The 19193-nt window shown below is 43.1% G+C and overlaps 1 protein-coding gene across 13 annotated transcripts in view; it reads left to right on the top strand.

Annotated features, from left to right (window-relative positions):
* Positions 1–237: 237 nt before the first annotated feature.
* Positions 238–19193, top strand: part of ZBTB46 (zinc finger and BTB domain containing 46) — a 45920-nt gene continuing 26964 nt past the window's right edge. Inside the window, exons 1-8 of one of the 13 annotated variants that reach the window (XM_065849495.2) lie at positions 369–699; positions 805–1014; positions 4575–4644; positions 6316–6405; positions 6953–7015; positions 7243–7370; positions 9159–9297; positions 16063–17032. In XM_065849495.2, coding sequence (XP_065705567.1) covers positions 9244–9297; positions 16063–17032 — 1024 coding nt within the window. In that variant the 5' untranslated portion in view covers positions 369–699; positions 805–1014; positions 4575–4644; ... (2 more) ...; positions 7243–7370; positions 9159–9243. The other 12 variants (XM_071815716.1, XM_071815720.1, XM_071815719.1 and 9 more) reach the window with 12 other exon arrangements.

Here is a 19193-nt window from a genome sequence, read left to right as displayed (position 1 = left end):
CCCCGGCGCAAGGGTGGGAGGGGGGAAGGGGCGGGGAAAAGGGGCGGTGCTTACGGAGGCCAGTGCCCGCTGTCACCCAATCATCGGCCGCCACTGGAGGAGAAGGGGCGGGGAAAGCGCCGGCACGCGCCGCGCGGTGCCGCCCCCCCGCCCGCCGCGGGCTCGCGCCCCGCGCGCCCGAGGGAGCGGCGGGAGCGCGCCCGGGCGCCCCCCCCCTCCCCGCTCTGCCGGCTTCTCCCCCCCCCCTCCCCCTTTCCCCTTCCCTTCCCCAGCCGGGAGCAGAGGCACGGAGTGACCGACGGAGCCACAGCTCCGGCCGCTCCGAGACCCCGCTCTCCTCCATGGGGCCCAGGTAAGCTGCGCCGCCCCCCCCCGCCCCCTGAGGCGAGCAGGGGGTCGCCATGGCCGACCGCCCCCTGAGGCGGCAGCGGCGGCAGCGCCGGGGCCGCCCCCATCCCCGCGGCCGCCCTGAGGCGAGGCGGGCAGGGTGGCGGGGAGCTTCCCCCCTCCCCGCTGCTCCCACACCGCCGACTCATTAATTATCATCGTTATTATCACCCCCTTCCCCGGGCACCCTCCTCCGCCTGGGGCAGCGCCCGCGGGGGGAGCGGGGGCCGATCGCTCCGTGCCCGCGGAGGGGGCACGGTGCCTTCTTTGGGACGCGATGTCTTATTTGGTGTGGGTGGATGGCTTAACTTGGTAAGTGGGGGGGTTTAACCCCCCTCCCCCGGCCCTCCCCTCCCCTCGCTCCTCCGCCCGCCCCCCCCCCACCCCCCCGTAACCTCCAAAAGGGGAATTTTCCAGCTGGTAATTTCTGCTGCGTCAACACCCAGCTCAAGGGAGAGGAGAAGAGACAAGGGGGCATTTTAGCAGCAGCTCCACTTGCGAACAGCCAGCCCTCAATCCCGGCTCCTGCCTCAAACCCTTTCCGCCCCCAAAAAACCGGCATCCGTGCAACTTGGACCAAGAGTTTGTCAGGAGTGTGGTTCAAAACTGCTTGGAAAAAGGGATGAGGTAATAATACTGGTGAAGCATGTTGTATTTCTCTTTTTCTGCCTGTCTCTCTTTTTCTCTCTCTTTTTTTTTTTTTTTTTTTTTTTTTTTTTAAGCCAGGCCTGTTTTGGGTTATTGTCTCCCCCTAAAGCCAGACATAGATCGCCTGGCCTTGCCTCCATTTTAATTGCAGGCTGAAATGGGGGAAGTGACCCTCTTTTTTTTTTTTTGAAAAAGAAACCTAACAAACAAAAAAACCCTTGGAAAAATAACGCTGTTCCTTTGGGGGATATAAGTGATTTTTCATAAGGCTGTAAGAAGTGCAAAAGTGGCTGGAAATGTTTTCTGTCATGCTGGGAAACTAGTGGGGTGTCCCCCCCCGCCTCCCCAGGAGCAAGTGTTGGTGAAATTTGGCGGAGGGGAGAGGGAGAGGTGCTGGGAGAGCAGGGCTGGATCGCCTTTGTGTCTCTGTAAATAGACATGTCAGTTCCCAAAGTAATAAAAGTAGTGGCTGATAACTCAATCCCAGATGACAAATAGAGAATGGAGCAGATTTTCAGGTCTGTGATAGTGGGAGGATTTTCTCTTTTGAAACGGAGGGGGGAAAAAAAAACTGTTGGTAGCTCCTGAGAAGGTTCTTCACCGGCGCGTTATTGTGAACTGAGCGTTCGGAAGAAATCTGGAGATACAAACCGATATTTATTTATTTTTACACCTGACAGGGGAAAGATAAACAAAGGAGAGTTTAACAGCTCTTTAATGAATTCCTCATGCTTTTTATTTTGCAATCTCAATGATTCATTTGGCAAGCCTTACAGGACCGGATTATTATCAGCATTGTTTAAAGCCATGCTAATTAGGAGATGTGTTTTGCAAACAGTGGTATTGTAGACACCTGTACCGAAGTTTTTGCGTGCATATTCATTGCATCACTGGTATCATTTTTGCATTTAGTCCCTGTAATATAGATCTAGGGCTCAGTTCTTGAACTTGATCAAGTATTTATGACAAGTGTGGATTCTCTGTGTACATAGAGCAGCTCTGCTTCTAATGCATTAAATGTATTTGCTCTAACAGGAGAGGGAGTATTTTTCTTTTTTTCTTTCTTTTCTTGTTTCTGTGGCAGTTAAAAGGAAAAGCTATGTAATAAAGAAGAGTGAGAAGAATGTAATTTTGGGGAAGAAGCTTGCTGTGGCTGGATAGCTCTTCCACTTTTATCAATATCTTGCTTGAACGTTTTATGTTTTTATACTATCTTTTAGTTAGAATTAAAATTTGTCCTAAATTCTGTCTATCTTCTCTCACTGTTTGTCACGCTTTATATTTTGAAATCCTAAGTGATGGAAAAAAAAATGGGTGGAGTGTATTATTAGTCACAATATTTTCAACATGTGGTGAGGAATTATCGCTTTAAGGTGTTTTTTTGGGAAGTGACAAGAAAGGGTAGAAGAGTCTGCCCCGCTACAGAACGGGATTTAGAGGAGCTCTCAAACAGACGTTCCTGAAAAATGTGACGTGGCTGTGGGAAAATGGTACCAGAAAATCAGCGGGGTTTTTGATGCAGGCTGTCCTGGAGTGGGAAACTCCCTCCCAGCTGAACTTCTCTTGTAGTTGTTGTCATAATCTGTATCTTTGCTTTGCTGTAATGGGGTCAGTTTGGGTCTGGTACGAAAAAAGGGGGTATTCTCATAACCCTAGCGTTAGGTGTTTATTTATGTATTCTCAATGCTGCTTCATTCTCGAGCATGTAGGATTGAGCCTTTGCAAACATGACCTGTACACGGGGTTCTTGGAGATGGAAGAAAATGGGCCATGTTCTCCCCGTGGTCTTTGTTTTCTGGGACAGTTGTACAACAGTGGGTATGTTCTTTGCAAAAGGATTTTTTTTTTAAATATAAGTAGAAGTGATTAGAGAAAAACCAGTTTAGCAGCCCCCCCTCCCCAGCAGTCCTGCATCTAAAGGAGAAATGCCTCGTGTTTGAAAGATCTGTTATTTGCTGATAATATGCCCGTGTTTCCCTCGGTAATGTGCTGCATTGCTGGGAGGTTGAGCATATCCTTGTTGTCTTTGCTATCCACTTGTGTGGATTTTTTTTTTCCTTTAGATATGTGTTTTTGAAGTTTCTAAGCAAAGTTTCCTGTCCTCCCAGCAGCAGGCGAACACCCAATCCAAGCCGCTGTCGCTTCAGAGCAGGATTATTTCATAAACAGCTCAACCTTTCCCAGGACATTTTTCCCCTTCGTGTTCTTGCCGCTTTTCCTGACCGCTCCAGAGCGGTCTGTAACGCTCTCTATGCTCCCCTTAAATTACTAAAAAGCTTTCACAGGGGTTTTCTTTGCTCCTGTGTGCTTAGTTTAATGGGCAAACAAAAGGGCAAAGAGAGGGCTTAGCTGAAGTCTTTGAAGAGCTACCTGCAGCGGTAATGGTTATCCCATATGCAGTTATAATTCCCAGGAGCTGACGGTTTGTGGCCATTCCTGGCTGTGAGCGTTGCCCTGAAAATTCAGACACTTTTTGCACAAAAGGATTAATACCGTGTTTATATTTTCCTTCTGACTTGTGACTGGCTTGAATATTTTTGAGTGTGTGGCTTACCTGTGTTTTATGTGTGTGATATTTGAAACTTACAGTGTATTAATAGTGAAAGCAGGCGTGCGGTGGGTTGGCTGCAGATAGCAGGGGTCATGTTAGGCGAGAGCGCGGGGACCTGCCAGGGCTGTCATTTGCTCTGTCTCAAGTCCTGTGATCATGCTCCTCACCTAAGGATCTCCGGGAGCATTTTTCGGAGATTTTGGTCAAGGACAGTGATGCTGTCAGGACTCCAGTGTTAAAAGTTTGTTGCTTCAAAACTTCACCTGGTGAAACGGAAAGTTCTTCTTCAGGACTTTCTATTTCACTAGGCAACACATTTGTGTTACAGCCCCCTTAAAAACAACCTCCAGCAGCTGGTTTTCTCATTCCCTCTAGATCTTTAGTCCTTTAGGCAGGATGAGAAATAAAAGCGTGTGTCGCTTGTTGCGGGATTTCTTTCACTTGAGATGCAAGAGGAAAGAACCTCAAATTCACAAACAGTTCAATAATCTTTTCATGCTGCCATGGTGTGTTTGGGGGCATGGCTGTGCCCAGTTTGCAGGGGCAGCTGCCGTTCCCATCCCAAAGCCCTTGAGCCAATGTGCTGGTGTCATAACTGCCTTTCCCTTCTGTCAAACAGGAGCGCCAGGATTTACTCAGTTCTTCCAAAACATTTTCTGTTATACTGATGAAAAATCACAGTTGTGCTAAAAACGCTTATTCTTCATAAATGCAAACTAGTGCAAAGTCCTCGCTGAATTTCCTACGAGATACGGTGGAGTTCAGAGGCTTGTGGGGGGTTTTCTGTCCCTTACCAAGTAGCTGTGGTGCAGTTATTTTATGAACAGTCACTTTAACTTTCTTTCATCCCCACATATTTAAGGAACATCAGGCAGCTGTTGAAACACTGGTTTTGAACAGCTTCCGAGTGGCAGACAGGATGAGATCCTTGACGGTAATTCTAATGAGATGGAAATGTGTTCCACTTTGCGGTGTTCTGTTGCACTAGGTGAGGATGTCCGTGTGCACTGGAGCAACGTGGCTGACAGAGGAGCAGGAGCTTTGCTGGCATCTAACAGGTAGATGCTGAATTAGAGCTGAAACTCACCTTTTCGCTTTGCTTTTTGGGGACGTGGCTTACTTTTATTCCAGCCCATACAGTGGTGATCCCTCCTGTCCTGGTTTGTGGCTTGGTATTTACTCGGGGAGAAAAACATTCTGCAGATGTTGCAGCTGCCTGGTGTTCACTTCATAGGAAAACGGAGTTGGGGGCTCCTGTGATGGAGGGAGGCAACAAGGTGTCAGAAATATTCTACAAACACAGCTCTGTGCTTGTGTGTGGATTAAAATAAACTTGGTAACGAGAATGTCAGTGTGTGCCAGGAACTTGGCAGCTTAAGAACCCTACTTAGAAAAGTGAGTAGGGGTTTAGGTATTAAAGAATATGTTTATACTTAAATACCTAGTTGTCTTTCCTAATTATTTCCTCCTCATGCGTTGAACATACAGCTTATTCCATCCAAGTGAGTTTGCTTCCTGGTATTTCTCACCTTGTGATGAAGAACTGCGCAGAAGTTGATATTTGAGGCGGTTAGCTCGCTGTCTTTGAGAAAAGGGTTAAACAGAATTTGCACCTTTTGCACTAATACCCCATTGGAGGAAATGCCTTCCTGACTAGTGCCCAAATCATGCTCTGAAAGAAAAGAATTAATGGTCTGTATTAGCCATTAGGTGCTTAAAATACCCAAACCTGACACCAACTAGTTGAAGTGCTGATAAATGAAGTAGCCAGGATGCAGCTCCTAAAACTCCTGCCACTGCTGTATTGGGAGAGCTAGGTGGTGGCTAAATATAAAATGAGCTTATTGCCTTCCTTCTTATTACCACTGTGGCCTTCTTGGCTTCATTCCACTTCTTTTTTTTTTCTTTTTCAATAATAGTTGATCAAATCTGGATTATGAGATTTATACTAAAAAATAAAAAGGGATGCTCACCCATGGCACTAAGTGCTTGTGTTGCAGATTACACAAGCGAAATTAATTGTTCACAGAGCACCTCATATGCTATTTTAGTGTTACATGGGTTGATTTTTTACTCTTCGATTATCCTGATGGTTTATGTGTCTTTTAGGTGTTTATTCCCTCGGTTCTTCTACGCTGCTCTGCAAAAATTACCTCATGATTCTTCTTCCTTCTTTGGCTCCCTCCCTTTTTACGTTCTGAGTTTGGGAACTTTAGCCAAGATCCCCTAATTAAAAAGCCCCAAACCAATGAGAAAGTTTTTGGGGAACCATTCTTCGAGGCAGTTCCCAGTGTGATGTGCTTGCAGCTCTTTAATCCTCTTTTGTTTTTCAGGTGCTTTTTATGTTGTTTCTTTGTCTAATAAATGCACAAGAGCAGAGGTTTTTTTGCTTAGATTACTTTTGGGGCTCTTTTTGCTTTTAAGTGGAAGCTTAAGACCTTGCAGGAGTTAATGGCACTTGGATAGGTGTCATGCTAACCACAGACACTGGGATTTTTTCAGGGTTTTTTGAATAAATTCTTGCCTTTGTTTTCAATATCACCATGCTTGTCAAGCGTGGTACCCTGTAAGATATTTACTTGTTAAATGCTGTGTAGCTGTTCCACGTTCTGACTGCGTTCTGCGAGGTCTGTGGGATGGGTGGTGCTGGATCTGTTCTTGGTGCCGCCAGCTGAGAGAGCCGAGAACAAAAAGTGGGGGAATGATGCGAGCAACTGTTTCTGTACCAGGATGAAGAGATGGGCACATGGACAGAGGTGGAAATTGTGGGGAAATGAGTGAGTGAAATGCAGAGGAAATACAAGGAAATCTTACCGCGGGTGAGCATTTTGAACCGGAGCACGCAGCTGGTGCCCTGTAAGGAAAGGTGCATCCTCTTGTATTAGCAAATTGTTGGAATATTGTATTTTGGGCTGCGTAGCTTTTACAGGCATGGGAAGTAAAACTTTTGCCTTCTGTTAGGTATCTGCATCTTTATCTGTATCTTTGTCGGTTTTCTTTTTTTCAAATTTTTTAAATTTTGAGGTGGAACAAACTGCTTTACCCAGTACCATTGTGCATGCTGCTCTGTAACGTGAGGGTGACAGTGGCTTTTGAAGGCTGCGGTTCAGTCGAGTTGGGCGGGAATAGAACTCAGAGATTTTACTTTTGTAGAATGTGGGCACATAATTTTTGTGTAACCTTAGGCAAATATTTTAGTTTGGAGTCACTGTAACTGTGAGGTTGGATGAATAGTAACTCCATTTACAGTGTGTGCATGACAGGTGTCACAGAAACATTAACTGAAACTTTATGATGTTGACTACAACAAACAATATTTGTTTAAATTGCTTGAAATCCTCATATAAAATATTGTTTTGTTTACAGTGACTTCTTCAAAGCACTTCTGTCTGGAAGCATAGTCAGAAGCTGTTAATGGTCTTAGAATTGGTATGTTAAACTCTTTATTTAGCTCAACATAAAGGCTAAATGATTTTTCCTTTATGTTTAGTTATAGAAATATATCAGAATATTTATTGTTCAAAATGGCAAACAGTGTTGTAAATGTGCAGTTATTTTAACTGTTGCTTCTAATTATGTGACACTGAAGGTTTTTTTGTTAAGTTAAAATTTAAATATCAATTTTTGCTTCCTATTCTTTCTATTCCTAAATACAGGACATCGGATGAACCTTTTGGAGCTTCTTACCAGAGACCATTCTCCTCTATTCATTAAAGCATGCACTATCCAGCTGTGAAACATTGTGACGTTTATTTTTGCTAACAGGAAACATTTTCAAATATCGGTAAGTTCTCAGCATTTGAAATGTTTTTATGATGTGCTAAGGGAAAGAGAAAGAGTAGCTGGAGATAAGATTGTCGTGAGGGCTTACAATTCTTTGTGAAATTTGACTTAACATTGACAACAGGCTGGTTTAGAAACCTTGCCCAACTGCAGAATTTGAAGAAAAACCTCTGACTGTTCTTCTGCTCCTGCCTTGTGGTCGGCTCTGCCTCCATTCATCACAGTCACTTGGTTCTCCCCTGTTCCATTAGCAGAGGAAAACAGGTGCAGAGCTCAGAGCAAGAATTAAAAATGCAGAGCAGTGCAAAATAGTTCAGGTCTCAGCTTTACCATTTTTACCAGACTATTCTGGCTCCTTTTGTGACTTCGGGACAGAGGTGTAAATGAGAGTCTTAACAGTAACAGTCCAAAGACTAAGTGAAAATACGTTATTACGTTTACACTTTGCTAACGAAGTGATTTCCCATGTGTCTGTGTTGCTCTGTCTCCCTCCCTCACTTTATTTTTTTTTTAACTGTGTAAAGAACAGGACTGGAAAGATCCAGCCAAACAATTGCTATGGAGAAGCAATCAGAATTAGAGAAAGGCAAGACTTGGCAACCAGAAACAACTTGAGAACGAAGCTAACGGTGTCTGCTTCGCTTGGGTCATATTTGTTTGCAAGATTTTCACAGTTCTGCTGGTTGCCATAAGAATGCTTGGATTTTCCTTATCACTTCATTTGTTTACTATATACGTTATTTCACCATTTATAATGGTGTTAGTTTGAATTGGAAAGGCTTGCCTTATTTTTATCTTCTGATGTTTTCTTTCACAATCTGTTACTGTAGGTCAGCCTTGATTTCAAGTTGATTCAAAGCTTATTTTTCACTAAGTTAATCTGTGTATTGAAGGTGTCTGAAATACAGAGATCAGAAATATATGGCAAATACTTTGATGTAGTGACTAAGAGTATATAAACAATACAAAGTTTTTAATACTGTATAGTCAGAAATTTCAGATGAAGTTAAAATGTTGCAAGTGTAGGGAATATGCTATTCTGAAGAAAATAAAGTGTTTAGCATAAGAAAAACAGGTGTACAAGATTATAGCAGGTGTGGCCTCACAGATAAAAAACATTTGTGCTGATGAACTATTCCAGTTCTGTATACCTAGTAATCATAAATGCTAATATTTTATCTGAGAAGTCTATCTGTGAAGGTCCTTCACTGTACCTAAGTATCTATATTTTAGGCAGAATTTTCAAAATCTTTGTATTGTTCAGTCTCTTCACCAAGAGTGGTGTCAGCCAGCAGAAACTGGCCCTTAAATGTTTCCAGAGGAATTCTGCTTGAATATTCCATTGCAAACTTGATTTTGGGTTTTTGAGGAGTTGTGTTGGTCGCTTTTTAACCTTGGTGTTTCATGGGTTAGATAAGGTGAATTAGTGCCCTTCAGGCCACAAATGTCTCTTTAGAAAGTCATTAAAGTGAGAATGTTTTGAAAAGCTACCAAACAGGAAACACCGTTGTTTCAAGGATCTGTTTGAAGTTTTAGTATCTAAAATTAGACTTTTTTTCTTTTTTTCCCCCCAATACTTTAAGAAGTACCTCTTGCTTGTATTATTGCAAAAAGGTAACCAGGATTTAATTACCCGCAACACGTTGATGTGCTTTGAGTTAACGTTTTTGGGGGTTCATTGTCATAAAAAGTGGTGTTATAACTGAGTTTGGAAGGAAAGTGCTTAAATATGGATCACTGTTGTTTGATAACCTTGTCGTTTAATGCTAATAATTTTGTTTTATTGTAGTTCCATCTTTCTCCCCCAAGAGCTGCCAGCGGTGCTGTGGGAAGGTGCAGAACAGGGCGCTACCTGTGCTGCCCTGGGGCTGTTGATGTCCTCAGCTGTTGTAGGAGAAACACTAGACCTGGAACCCAGTTTGTTACTGGTAAGAAGTAATTGTCCTGGATTGTTTTAAATTTATTTTTTAATATTCAAGTTTGCATGCTTTCTCTTCAACAAAATCACTAGAAATCTTTTCACTGCTCATTCCTTTAAGAACACTACAGCACAGTGACCATCTCTTTTTTTTTCCCTCCTGTTTTTATCTTTACAGTCTCTAAATTTCTAATTCTAATTGCCATTCTTCCAAAATGTGGCATCTAACAGTTTTCCCTTAGCTTTCACTTGCAAACCTGGTTTTCTCTTGAAATTCTTCACAAGCTGTCACAGCTAATGAAGGTTACTAAGTTGATTTTTCTAAGATACTTTCAGAAATCCTTTATTTGGTTGTCCTCCTGCAGCATGCAGCTTCTGCACATTCTAGCTGGCCCCATTACCTCAGGTGGATGGTTTGACAGGTCAAAGGCCAGAGCCATGTCTCTGGTTTGAATTTCTGGAGTGAAGAGTGAAATGTTTAAGGGAAGCTCCCTGTTATTTTATGTTCTGCTTATTGGATTTAGATTTTGCTTGTAGTTTGTGTTTGGGTTGCAGAAACAAAGCTTTGATATGGAAGACTAGAAGCATGTAGAATTTTCCATGTCATTATTTTTGCCAATATTGCCCTTTGTTTAATTCCTATTTGCATCCAGATCGATTAATTTTCATGGTAGAAGCAATTGTAAAATGGTGATGTCTTGAATATATTCCCTGACTAAATCTAACCTGGACTGACAGGGAGTTGAAATCTCTTCACCTGCTCTGAGCTCTGTTGGTTCAAGCGAGTGATTTCTGTTCTGCTGTGTTCCAGCTGCTGTTGGTGTAATGCTTGACCTGCTGCTGCTGTTTAACTTTGCTCATGGACTTTCTGGATTGTAGCATCTACAGAGATGCTAAAAGGAGGTGGTGTTCTAACGCTTTCAGTGGTGGGGCTGTGTTGGCTTGAAATTGGAGAAATTGTAGTGAATCCTCACCAGGCAGATTTTAATGAAATACTGGTAGAGGCTTGTGGTGTTTTGTTTTTTTTTCCCTACAGTCATTGAGAATTGAGCAGGCCCCTGAAATTGGTAATAAACATGCAACTAGGTTGGGTTTTCTTAAGTTCACTGAAAATTGTCTGCCTCCCAAATTCTTACCTGTTCTGTAGTTCTATAGTATTTCTCAACCTGAATGACAAAACTTGCATTTTCTTCCTGTGACCCGTCCCCTGTAAGGATGAACGTGCGCTGTCGGGCTGCAATTAACCCTTCTCGGAAAAGCGATGTGCTGGTGTTTTCTGAAACCCTGAGCTGTGAGTCACCTCTTTGGCCCAAGGGTCCAGTTTTGTCTGTTTACAAACACCCGCCTGTTTGAACTCAGAGTCGTGGATGCAATGACCAACTTAAACAATGAATGATGGGGTTTGTGGATTGGAATAGGGTAGAAGAGTTCCTTCTTTTTTTTTGGCAACTGTTCATTTTCACAAACTGTTACTTGCATCTGCTTTGAACAAATATAATTTTGGGGTACCTAGTATCAAGAAATTAAAGCTCTTCTGTGATTTTGTGCTCTTCTTCCTCAAACACACTTGTAACCAGACGTTGAACTTCTGGAGATTCCTACTCGTAATGCTCTTTGCAGGGAGTTGTTACCCATGAATATCCCAAGTCTTCTGCGTTTTCTCTCATTTAGGAGAATTAAGAACAGGTACCGTCCTTTTTGGTTGCTCAGGTTACATTGGGGTTTTTTGTTCTGAACTCTTTGCAGCACAGGGCACGTGGATGGGAGGAATCCTCTGCGTTTCTGTTGCCTTTAATTGGATAAAAGTGAAACTCATGCACACGCTGTGTCTCGTTGTGCAAGGAGGCGTCTCAAGCCCCATCTCACCTTACAGAGCTGCTTTGCAGAGGAATTTAAAAAATGCTGGAATGTCATGGGAGTGGAGACGTGGACAGGGCAGAGGGGAAGCAGAGAAGTGGGGCGTGTTTGTTGTTTTTTTGTATAATAAGCCATTGGAGTGAATTTGAGTTCTTCCTTAATCTGTTTTTAGTTTTCTCTGAAGGGTGAGGGGGAGGAAACAAGGCATTTTTGGTGAAATTCCAGTTGGCATGTTTTCTCTAGGGAGCATAGAGTGGCTGCTGGAGGAGGGCACTAGTGAATATTTTGGTACTCTGTAACTTGTGTCCTTAGTTTTAAGTGTGGAAACATGTTTAGGACATTGTAACAGACTAAATGTCATGTAACTTAAATTTTTGGTTCATTTATGTTCTTATTCTGAGAGAGCAAAAAGTGAACAAACCAACCTTATCAGCAACAAAACCCAAAAAAACCCTCCAGCCCTTTTTGTTTGTTTGTTTTCCTTCCAAGCGAGGGGAGTTTATTTTTGTCCCCACTGATTCCCAGGGGACTGCACTGCACAGGCTTTCATCTGTGTTCTCCAGTTTTTGTCTGTGGCTTTTTGTCAAAATTCAAATAATGCCCTGAGCTTCAGATGCAGCACATCTGTACCCCTTAATTTTACTGGTGTTAAGATTTTGGTCTGGAGACTTAGGATGGGTGTGTATTGCGAGGTTGGCTCTTTATAAAACCTGTCCAAGGGTAGATGAAGACTTTGTTTATTTAGACTCTCATTGTATCATCAAGTGATATTTTAATGTTCAAATAACTGTACTGATAGTGCAAAATAAACAGTTTTCACAGATACTGTAATTGTCGAACCAGGTTCATTCTAGCTAGGCTTAAGGGTTGTATAAATTATTAATGCTGACTTTAAGACCAGGTTTTTGACAACATGAAAAATAAAAAACTGGCCTGCATCTCGACTGAAGTTTGTGTGGAAGTGATTATTAAATCTGCTCGTTTTATTCTTTTTTCTGTTACATGCCAGTGTTGTTTGTTTAAGCACATTTTTTTTGGGTTTTCTTTGGAAAAGTGATAGACTTGAATCACTGTACTGTTTGCAAATTGGCTCATGAAGAAGGCCTGATCTGCAACAATTTACTTTGTGTAGAACCTACCGATGATCTTCCATGTGCTGTGGCCACGTGCTGCTATCGCAGGCCCAGGCCTGAAGGATTGTAGTAGGCTGTGAATTCTGGAACCCTTCAGTGTATTAACAAGACCTGAGATAAAACAAAAAATATATTGATCTTTGAGGTCTGTTTCTGAAAAATCTCCACAGTTTATTCCATCCTTCCACTAGGAGCTTGAAGGGCACTGCTTTTCTGAAGAAATCTTTGCAAGGCATCTTTTAAGTGGAGATAAATATCGTTACCAGGAAAAGGGGAAAAAAACCCCAACAAGAAGCCACAAAACAGCATGTAAAATTGGAACACAAGAGCACTGGGTTTTGAAGCTTCCTGAATTTTTAACTACTAGCAAATTGCCTTAAATTTAACTTGGATTAATTCCCTAGTGATCCTTGACATTAAACGGATGTTCTGGTTTGACATGAGTAGACAGAAAACTAATTAATTCCTCTGAATTTGAGGCGTATTTAATTTTCTCCCCCAAAGACCTCTCGTTTAAAAGGTACAACGCTGTGACAAATGGAACAATGTGTCTGAGGTAGCAGACCTTGAGACAGGGAGAAGATCAAGACATCTACAATAATAACTGCTGGTTTGGAAGATGTTAAATTTTATTGATGAGACTGAGCATGGGAGTATCGACATAATTTCTCGTGTGCCCGGAGGTGCTGTGATGTGCCCCCCGTCAGTGGAACGGCCGCCGCTCTTTGATGGGCGCCCTCCCCATTCATCTCTCTGTCCCTTTATACTTAAAATACTTTGGAACAAGGACAAGTTGTCTTCCCTTTGCGTAGAGGAATGTATATTCTCATTATTTTTGCTTGTTTAATTACATTCATCATACTTCAGCATGCCAGATGTTTTTGCTTCCTTGTCCAAAAGGTACCTCCCCACCCTCTGCTCTTTCCCCGGTGTCCTTGGAAGTGTGGGCAATGCACAAGGACGGGATGATCTGACTAACGAGGTTCATCCCCGGCTTGCCTGGAGGGTGACTCCTGTCAAGGGCTTGGTGCGCAGGAGGGAGGCCAGGGAGGGGTCTTGCAGAGGTTGATTTTTGTTGTTGTGTTTAGTAAAAATCCCTTGATTGGGAAATAAAGTCAGAGAAGAGCTGTTCCTAAAGAGGCTGACGTGCATCCTCCCTAAGGAGGACCAGGTTATTCAATGCCCAAACCTCAAACTGGTCCAGTTTAAACCAACAGTAGTGAGAGGTAAATATGTTAATCTGGGTTTCTGGCGTAGGCACTTTAAACCCACTGAACTAAGCTGAAAATACATGGAATAGTAAAGAAATAAAATCCCAAGGAATTGGTGTAATTTCCGGTGAAAAACATTCAGAAGAAAAGCTGTTGTTGCATAAATTCACGAAAGCAGGTGAAGACATTGACAAGCACGCCTAATACTGATCTGTATTAAAATCAGGAAGAGAAAACTATCCTTGCAGGAGACTTTTTATTTTATTTTTTTTTTTTTAATTTTTCCCAACCAGTTCCAGGGAGATGCTGCCTTGGAATGTGGCTTTTGATACCTGTGAAGGGACAGCAGAAGGAAATTCCATTTCTGAAACGTTACTTGTATGCGGGGAGGTTTTCTTGCGTTGGTCTCCGAATTGTGGATATGGCAGCTGTTGAAGACAGGATTGGTGATGGACAACTCACTTTATCCCATGTGGCAATTCGTATTTCCTGAGGGCACTAAGCTGACTCTTCAGCTCCTAAAAGTAGATGCAGCGGTGGTTTCTGGAACAAGGACAAAACTGAGCTGTCGTTCTGCCTTACGAGGTGGTTCTCTCAAACATGGAGACATCGGGATGCAGTGGCAGAGACTCCAGAGCCTGGGTTAGAGCTGCTGCCAGCACAATGTTGTCAAGCCAAACACCTGAAAAAATGATTTAAAAAAATTTTTGTTTTTCCCGACTCTGATTCTTGATTTGATATTTGAGGTGGTGATGGCTTCTGTGTGAGAACTTGATTTGAGATCTCCAGGAAGATTCCAGTGGCAAACAGGTGGTGCTGTTCAGATAGTGTAAAGTTACGCTGTTAATGACATCTTCCACTTGAAATTAAAAAAAAAAAAACATTAAAAAAAGGATTGGCTTCTTTGTGCATTCGATGTTCAATTCAACGGAAAAGCTGTATGGATTTGAAACAGATGAGCACAAATTCAGCCCCTTTGTGTTGCAGGAAGATGTTCCTTCCTTTCTGAGGGAATCAAATGCTTCTCAATGACCAGGTCTTGCAGACGAATGTTTCTGCTGCTGCAGATGCAGCAGCTCCATCCCTGCGGAACCCAAGAAGCTTGTGCAGCCCATCTTGCTGAAGTTGAACTTGTGAATCAGCAGGTGTCTCTCCAGGAGAGAGGTTCTGCTGCATGGATTTCTGTGGGCTCAGAGGTGGTTTTCTAACCCAAACTGCAGCTGTTTTGCTGCTGTAGCTGATAATAACAGCAGAGCCTGGGGAAAGGGACCGAGGTCTCGGGTCTGTATTTCACAGTGGGGAACCCGCTTGCCTGTCTCAGGAAACTCTGAATCGTGACTGTCCCAGAACTGCTCGCTGCTCTGAGCTGGTCCGAGCAGATGGGACTGAATTTCTGTTTGAACTCGATGTTAGAAAGTTGCTTCAGGCTCACATCAGCCTCCTTACTGGCAGTGCTTATATTTAACCATATGCGCTTCGAGACCACAAGACCACAGAAGTGCAGTGATTTTGGTTTTATCAGCAAACCCCAGTTGCCTAAATCCAGGCTTCTGATGTGTGCGCCTGCCCATAATTACACTCAGGATTTGGTCTTGTCAGCACATACCGGTTTTACAGTTGTATGTTGACATGTGGACCCAATTCAATTTTACAGTTGGAACTTCTTATATTGGAAGAAATACAAGTTTTTTGAGAGAAAGGAGTTCAGAAGTTCTGTGAATTTTTACCAGCTTGATGGATGCTTTATTATTTTGGTCGTAAGCATCCCTTGTAAACATGAGTGTTTAGGTGATTATTGGAGCTTCTCTGCCGGGTATCTCAGGATGGTTGTAGGGTGAACTTGGAGTTATAATGCTAAGGAAGTAAAACATTTTATTGTAAAGTTTAAAATATTGTACTTTTAAGTAGTTAAGATTCAAATAACGTAAATTTCATAGTTCTGATCTATTGCCAGTTTAGTTTGGGTGGGGACTTATAATGTTGTGATCTGCGGTCCTGGATTTGCCTATTGCTCTTCTGACTTGAACCCGGTATTTATAGCCTTCAGCAGCAATATAGTGAGGGAAATAGCTGCTTTCAGTTGACTTTTGCTGTGGGAGGGTTTCAGATGCTCACTGTGCTACACATCATGCGTGTTCCCTTGAGGAAACTCTGCTCTTCAGTAGTTTGTCTCCGTCAGCACGGTTTCAAGTGTAGTACTTCATTCAAAACCAACTTCATTAAACTCAAACAGTAAAAACCGACAGCTATTTTACCCAAATAATTTAAGACAGGTTTTTCTTACAAGTCAGGAGTAATTTAAAGAAATGTTTCCCTGGGATGTTACGAGCCCCTGGAGGACTGAGCCTAAAATCTAGTCCCTTTTAACTTAAATTATTTGAAGTCTGGCAACAATAAGCTGCATCATGTAATGAGTGTGCAGCCTTTCTAGGCAGTAGTTGCATTTTGTGACGTTCTTTCAAGATGAACCTGTTACTTAATTTGGTACAACTCGCGGTTTGTCTCAGTCTTTGAGAAGCACGTCTGTAAGGTTGTGTTGGGTTTTGTAATGCTGTCATTTCCTTCCCCACACAGGACTTGTGGAAGAGGAAGCACAAAGATTTCCAGATGAATAACCGAAAGGAAGATATGGAGATTGCTTCCCACTATCGTCATCTGCTGCGCGAGCTTAACGAGCAGAGACAACACGGCATCCTCTGCGACGTCTGCATTATCGTGGAGGGGAAAATATTTAAAGCTCACAAAAACGTTCTACTCGGGAGCAGCCGCTACTTCAAAACACTGTACTGCCAGGTACAGAAAACCTCCGACCAGGCCACGGTCACCCACCTGGACATTGTCACCGCGCAAGGCTTCAAAGCAATCATTGACTTCATGTATTCTGCACACCTGGCACTGACCAGCAGGAACGTCATCGAGGTGATGTCAGCCGCCAGCTACCTGCAGATGACGGATATCGTACAGGCCTGTCACAACTTCATCAAAGCGGCTCTCGACATCAGCATAAAGTCGGACGCCTCGGACGACCTCGTTGATTATGAACTCGGAGCCCCTTCCAGCAGCAGCACGGATGCTCTGATTTCGGCCGTGGTGGCCGGCAGGAGCATTTCTCCCTGGTTAGCTCGGCGGACCAGCCCAGCGAACTCTTCTGGGGATTCAGCCATCGCCAGCTGCCACGAGGGAGGCAGCAGTTACGGAAAAGAGGATCAAGAACCAAAACCAGACAGCCACGAAGACGTGTCGTCCCAGTCTCTTTGGTCTAGTGACATGGGCTATGGGTCTTTACGGATCAAAGAGGAACAGGTCTCACCGTCGCATTACGGAGGGGGCGAACTGCATTCTGCCAAGGATAGTGCAATACAGAGCGCGTTCTCGGAACAGGGAGTCGGGGATGGCTGGCAGCCCTCCGGGCGCAGGAAGAACCGCAAAAATAAAGAAACTGTGCGGCACATCACGCAGCAAGTGGAGGACGACAGCCGGGCGAGTTCTCCAGTGCCGTCTTTTCTACCTGCCTCAGGATGGCCCTACAGCAGTCGAGACCCGAGTAAGTCGTTCTTCCAATATTTTTGTGGTTGAAATTTAAAACGTTAATTAGATCTGTTTAGAATATGATATTATCAATCACTGAAATAAATTAGCTTGCCGGAAACTGAAAAATGTAAAAACTTGTCTTGCAAATGATTTGAAAGAACCAAGCGCTGGTCCTCAGCATCACAGCAGCACAGACTGGTTCCCTGAGAAAGAAATTGATAGTTTTGTTTTGGCCTTGAACATAACAATAGCCTAAATCACTCCCAAAACACCATTCTAATTGTTGGAATTAATGAGAGAAAAGGTTGGACTCTTTTTTAGCAGGTGTGTGAACTGGTGTCAAGGTTGAAGAATTTTCCTTGCCCAGTGTATTGGTGATGTAATTACACCGCACACAGGTGTAATTTAATCTTAATAATACTACCTGTAGTAATTCCCGATATTCAGGTGTCCCTTTCTTATATGTAAGAAAGCCACCAGTGCTTGTTGCTGGTAATGGCAAGATAAATCTTTGGTATTCTTAAGAATAATGTGGGTTTTATGTACTAAGGCTTAAAATGTATTTTGATGTGTAACCACTTGTAGTCTGAGATGAGTGGCTGCTTTTAAAGTGTACACCCAGGGAGCAAAATGTTTTATTGACTTCTTTTGAATCTTCAGTAGTTATTTTTCTGTCTCAAGAAAACTGTCCTGTTTGATTAATGAATCACTGGCGATTAATAGATTGAGAAATGCTACTGATACAGGAGTTTGGGTGTTTTTTTCTTAAGGATTTAAAGGAGTGTGGTATTAAACTCCCTCAAGCTGACTGGAAGAACTTAGTCTGTGCTGTTAGACTGTTTCAGAGCATACCAGAGCCCAAGTCTGCCAAGAGAATGGTTTGTGAGATTATATACCCTTGTGTTGCCAAATTCAGATGAAAAGAGCAATATAAATAGCACTGGAAGTCTGAGGAGTCTTTATGGGCTGAAAAAGGATGTTTAAGTTGCTTATATACTGAAGTTTAAATGTGGTTTTCATTGAACGGGTAACTCTCTACAAATGTCTTTAGATTTATTATGTCTTAGTTATCTGCTGCAGTAAGCTTGCATGTAATTATTCTAATTGGCTGATGATAAAATCTAAACAACGTCAGTAAGAAGGAAAATGTGAGATAACTTAAGATAACAGTGATTTATGGCGATTCCTGGTTTTATAATGCATGTATTTCAGGCTTGTTTGGAAGATTCAGCATGGATTACCTGTTACGCTATTCACACGCAAATATTCTTTACTCTCACGGCATCCCATAAAAACAATTCTCACCTCTACTGTCTGGGAGGTGTGTGTGGTGTTTGGACGGTGGATGAATCGAACCAGTCGTGTTGGAGGGACTGCAGAACAGACCTGCAGCCCTGATCACGTTAACAAACTGCTTGTAGCCTGAAAGTCTTTATTGAAAACAGTGCAAAATATAGGAGGTTGTGTTACTGGAAGCTGATGGAAGTTTTGATCATTTAGTTCCTAATTGTTAAGGAATTAAGAAGTGGCCTTTTTCTTACAGGTTTTGGCAGATGAGAGGAAGATGCTTTGGGCTGTTGACTCAGGCACTATTGAATTATTTGTTCCAAATCTTGACTTAACTGCGGTTTCCAGTCAGGGGGTGTTTCTGATGATGGGAACGGGGAAGATGAATGGCAGTGACTGGGGGAGTAGTTTCAATATTCCACTAGTGCTGGTAAAGCAAAAGGAAAAACTGAATATCGACGGTTTTCATTGCCCAAAACGGGAGGAATGTCAGAACCGAAGAGGCACAGCGGCTGCTGAAAGTGTCTGTGCTGAGCAAGGGGATGTTTGCTCGCTGAGCTGCTTATGGCTTCTCACATGTGAGGTGAGCAGAGATTAAATTCTCCTTTCTGCCCAGCTGGAAAGGGACATTTCTCTGCACCGTGGGGCTGAGCTCGTGGGATGAGTGTGTATGGACTTCACAGCCCGCGGTGTCTCTGTGCGCTTCCCCTGGCCAGGAGGAGCCCTGTGTGTATTTGAGGTCAAATTTTTTTGTCTTTGGGGTCTTATTTTACTCTGGTTTCAAAGGATTTGAGATCTGTACCTGCGCAGTTTCAGTTCACGCTTGGACATCTTGCCAGCAGCCAGCCTGTGTGTTTCGGTGAGGTTTCTTCTCTTTCAGTGTGAAG

The sequence above is a fragment of the Patagioenas fasciata genome, chromosome 16 (assembly GCF_037038585.1).
Source record: "Patagioenas fasciata isolate bPatFas1 chromosome 16, bPatFas1.hap1, whole genome shotgun sequence".
NCBI classification, from domain to species: domain Eukaryota; kingdom Metazoa; phylum Chordata; class Aves; order Columbiformes; family Columbidae; genus Patagioenas; species Patagioenas fasciata.
Note: the sequence above shows the minus strand (reverse complement) of the source record. Positions and strands in the feature narration are given on the sequence as shown.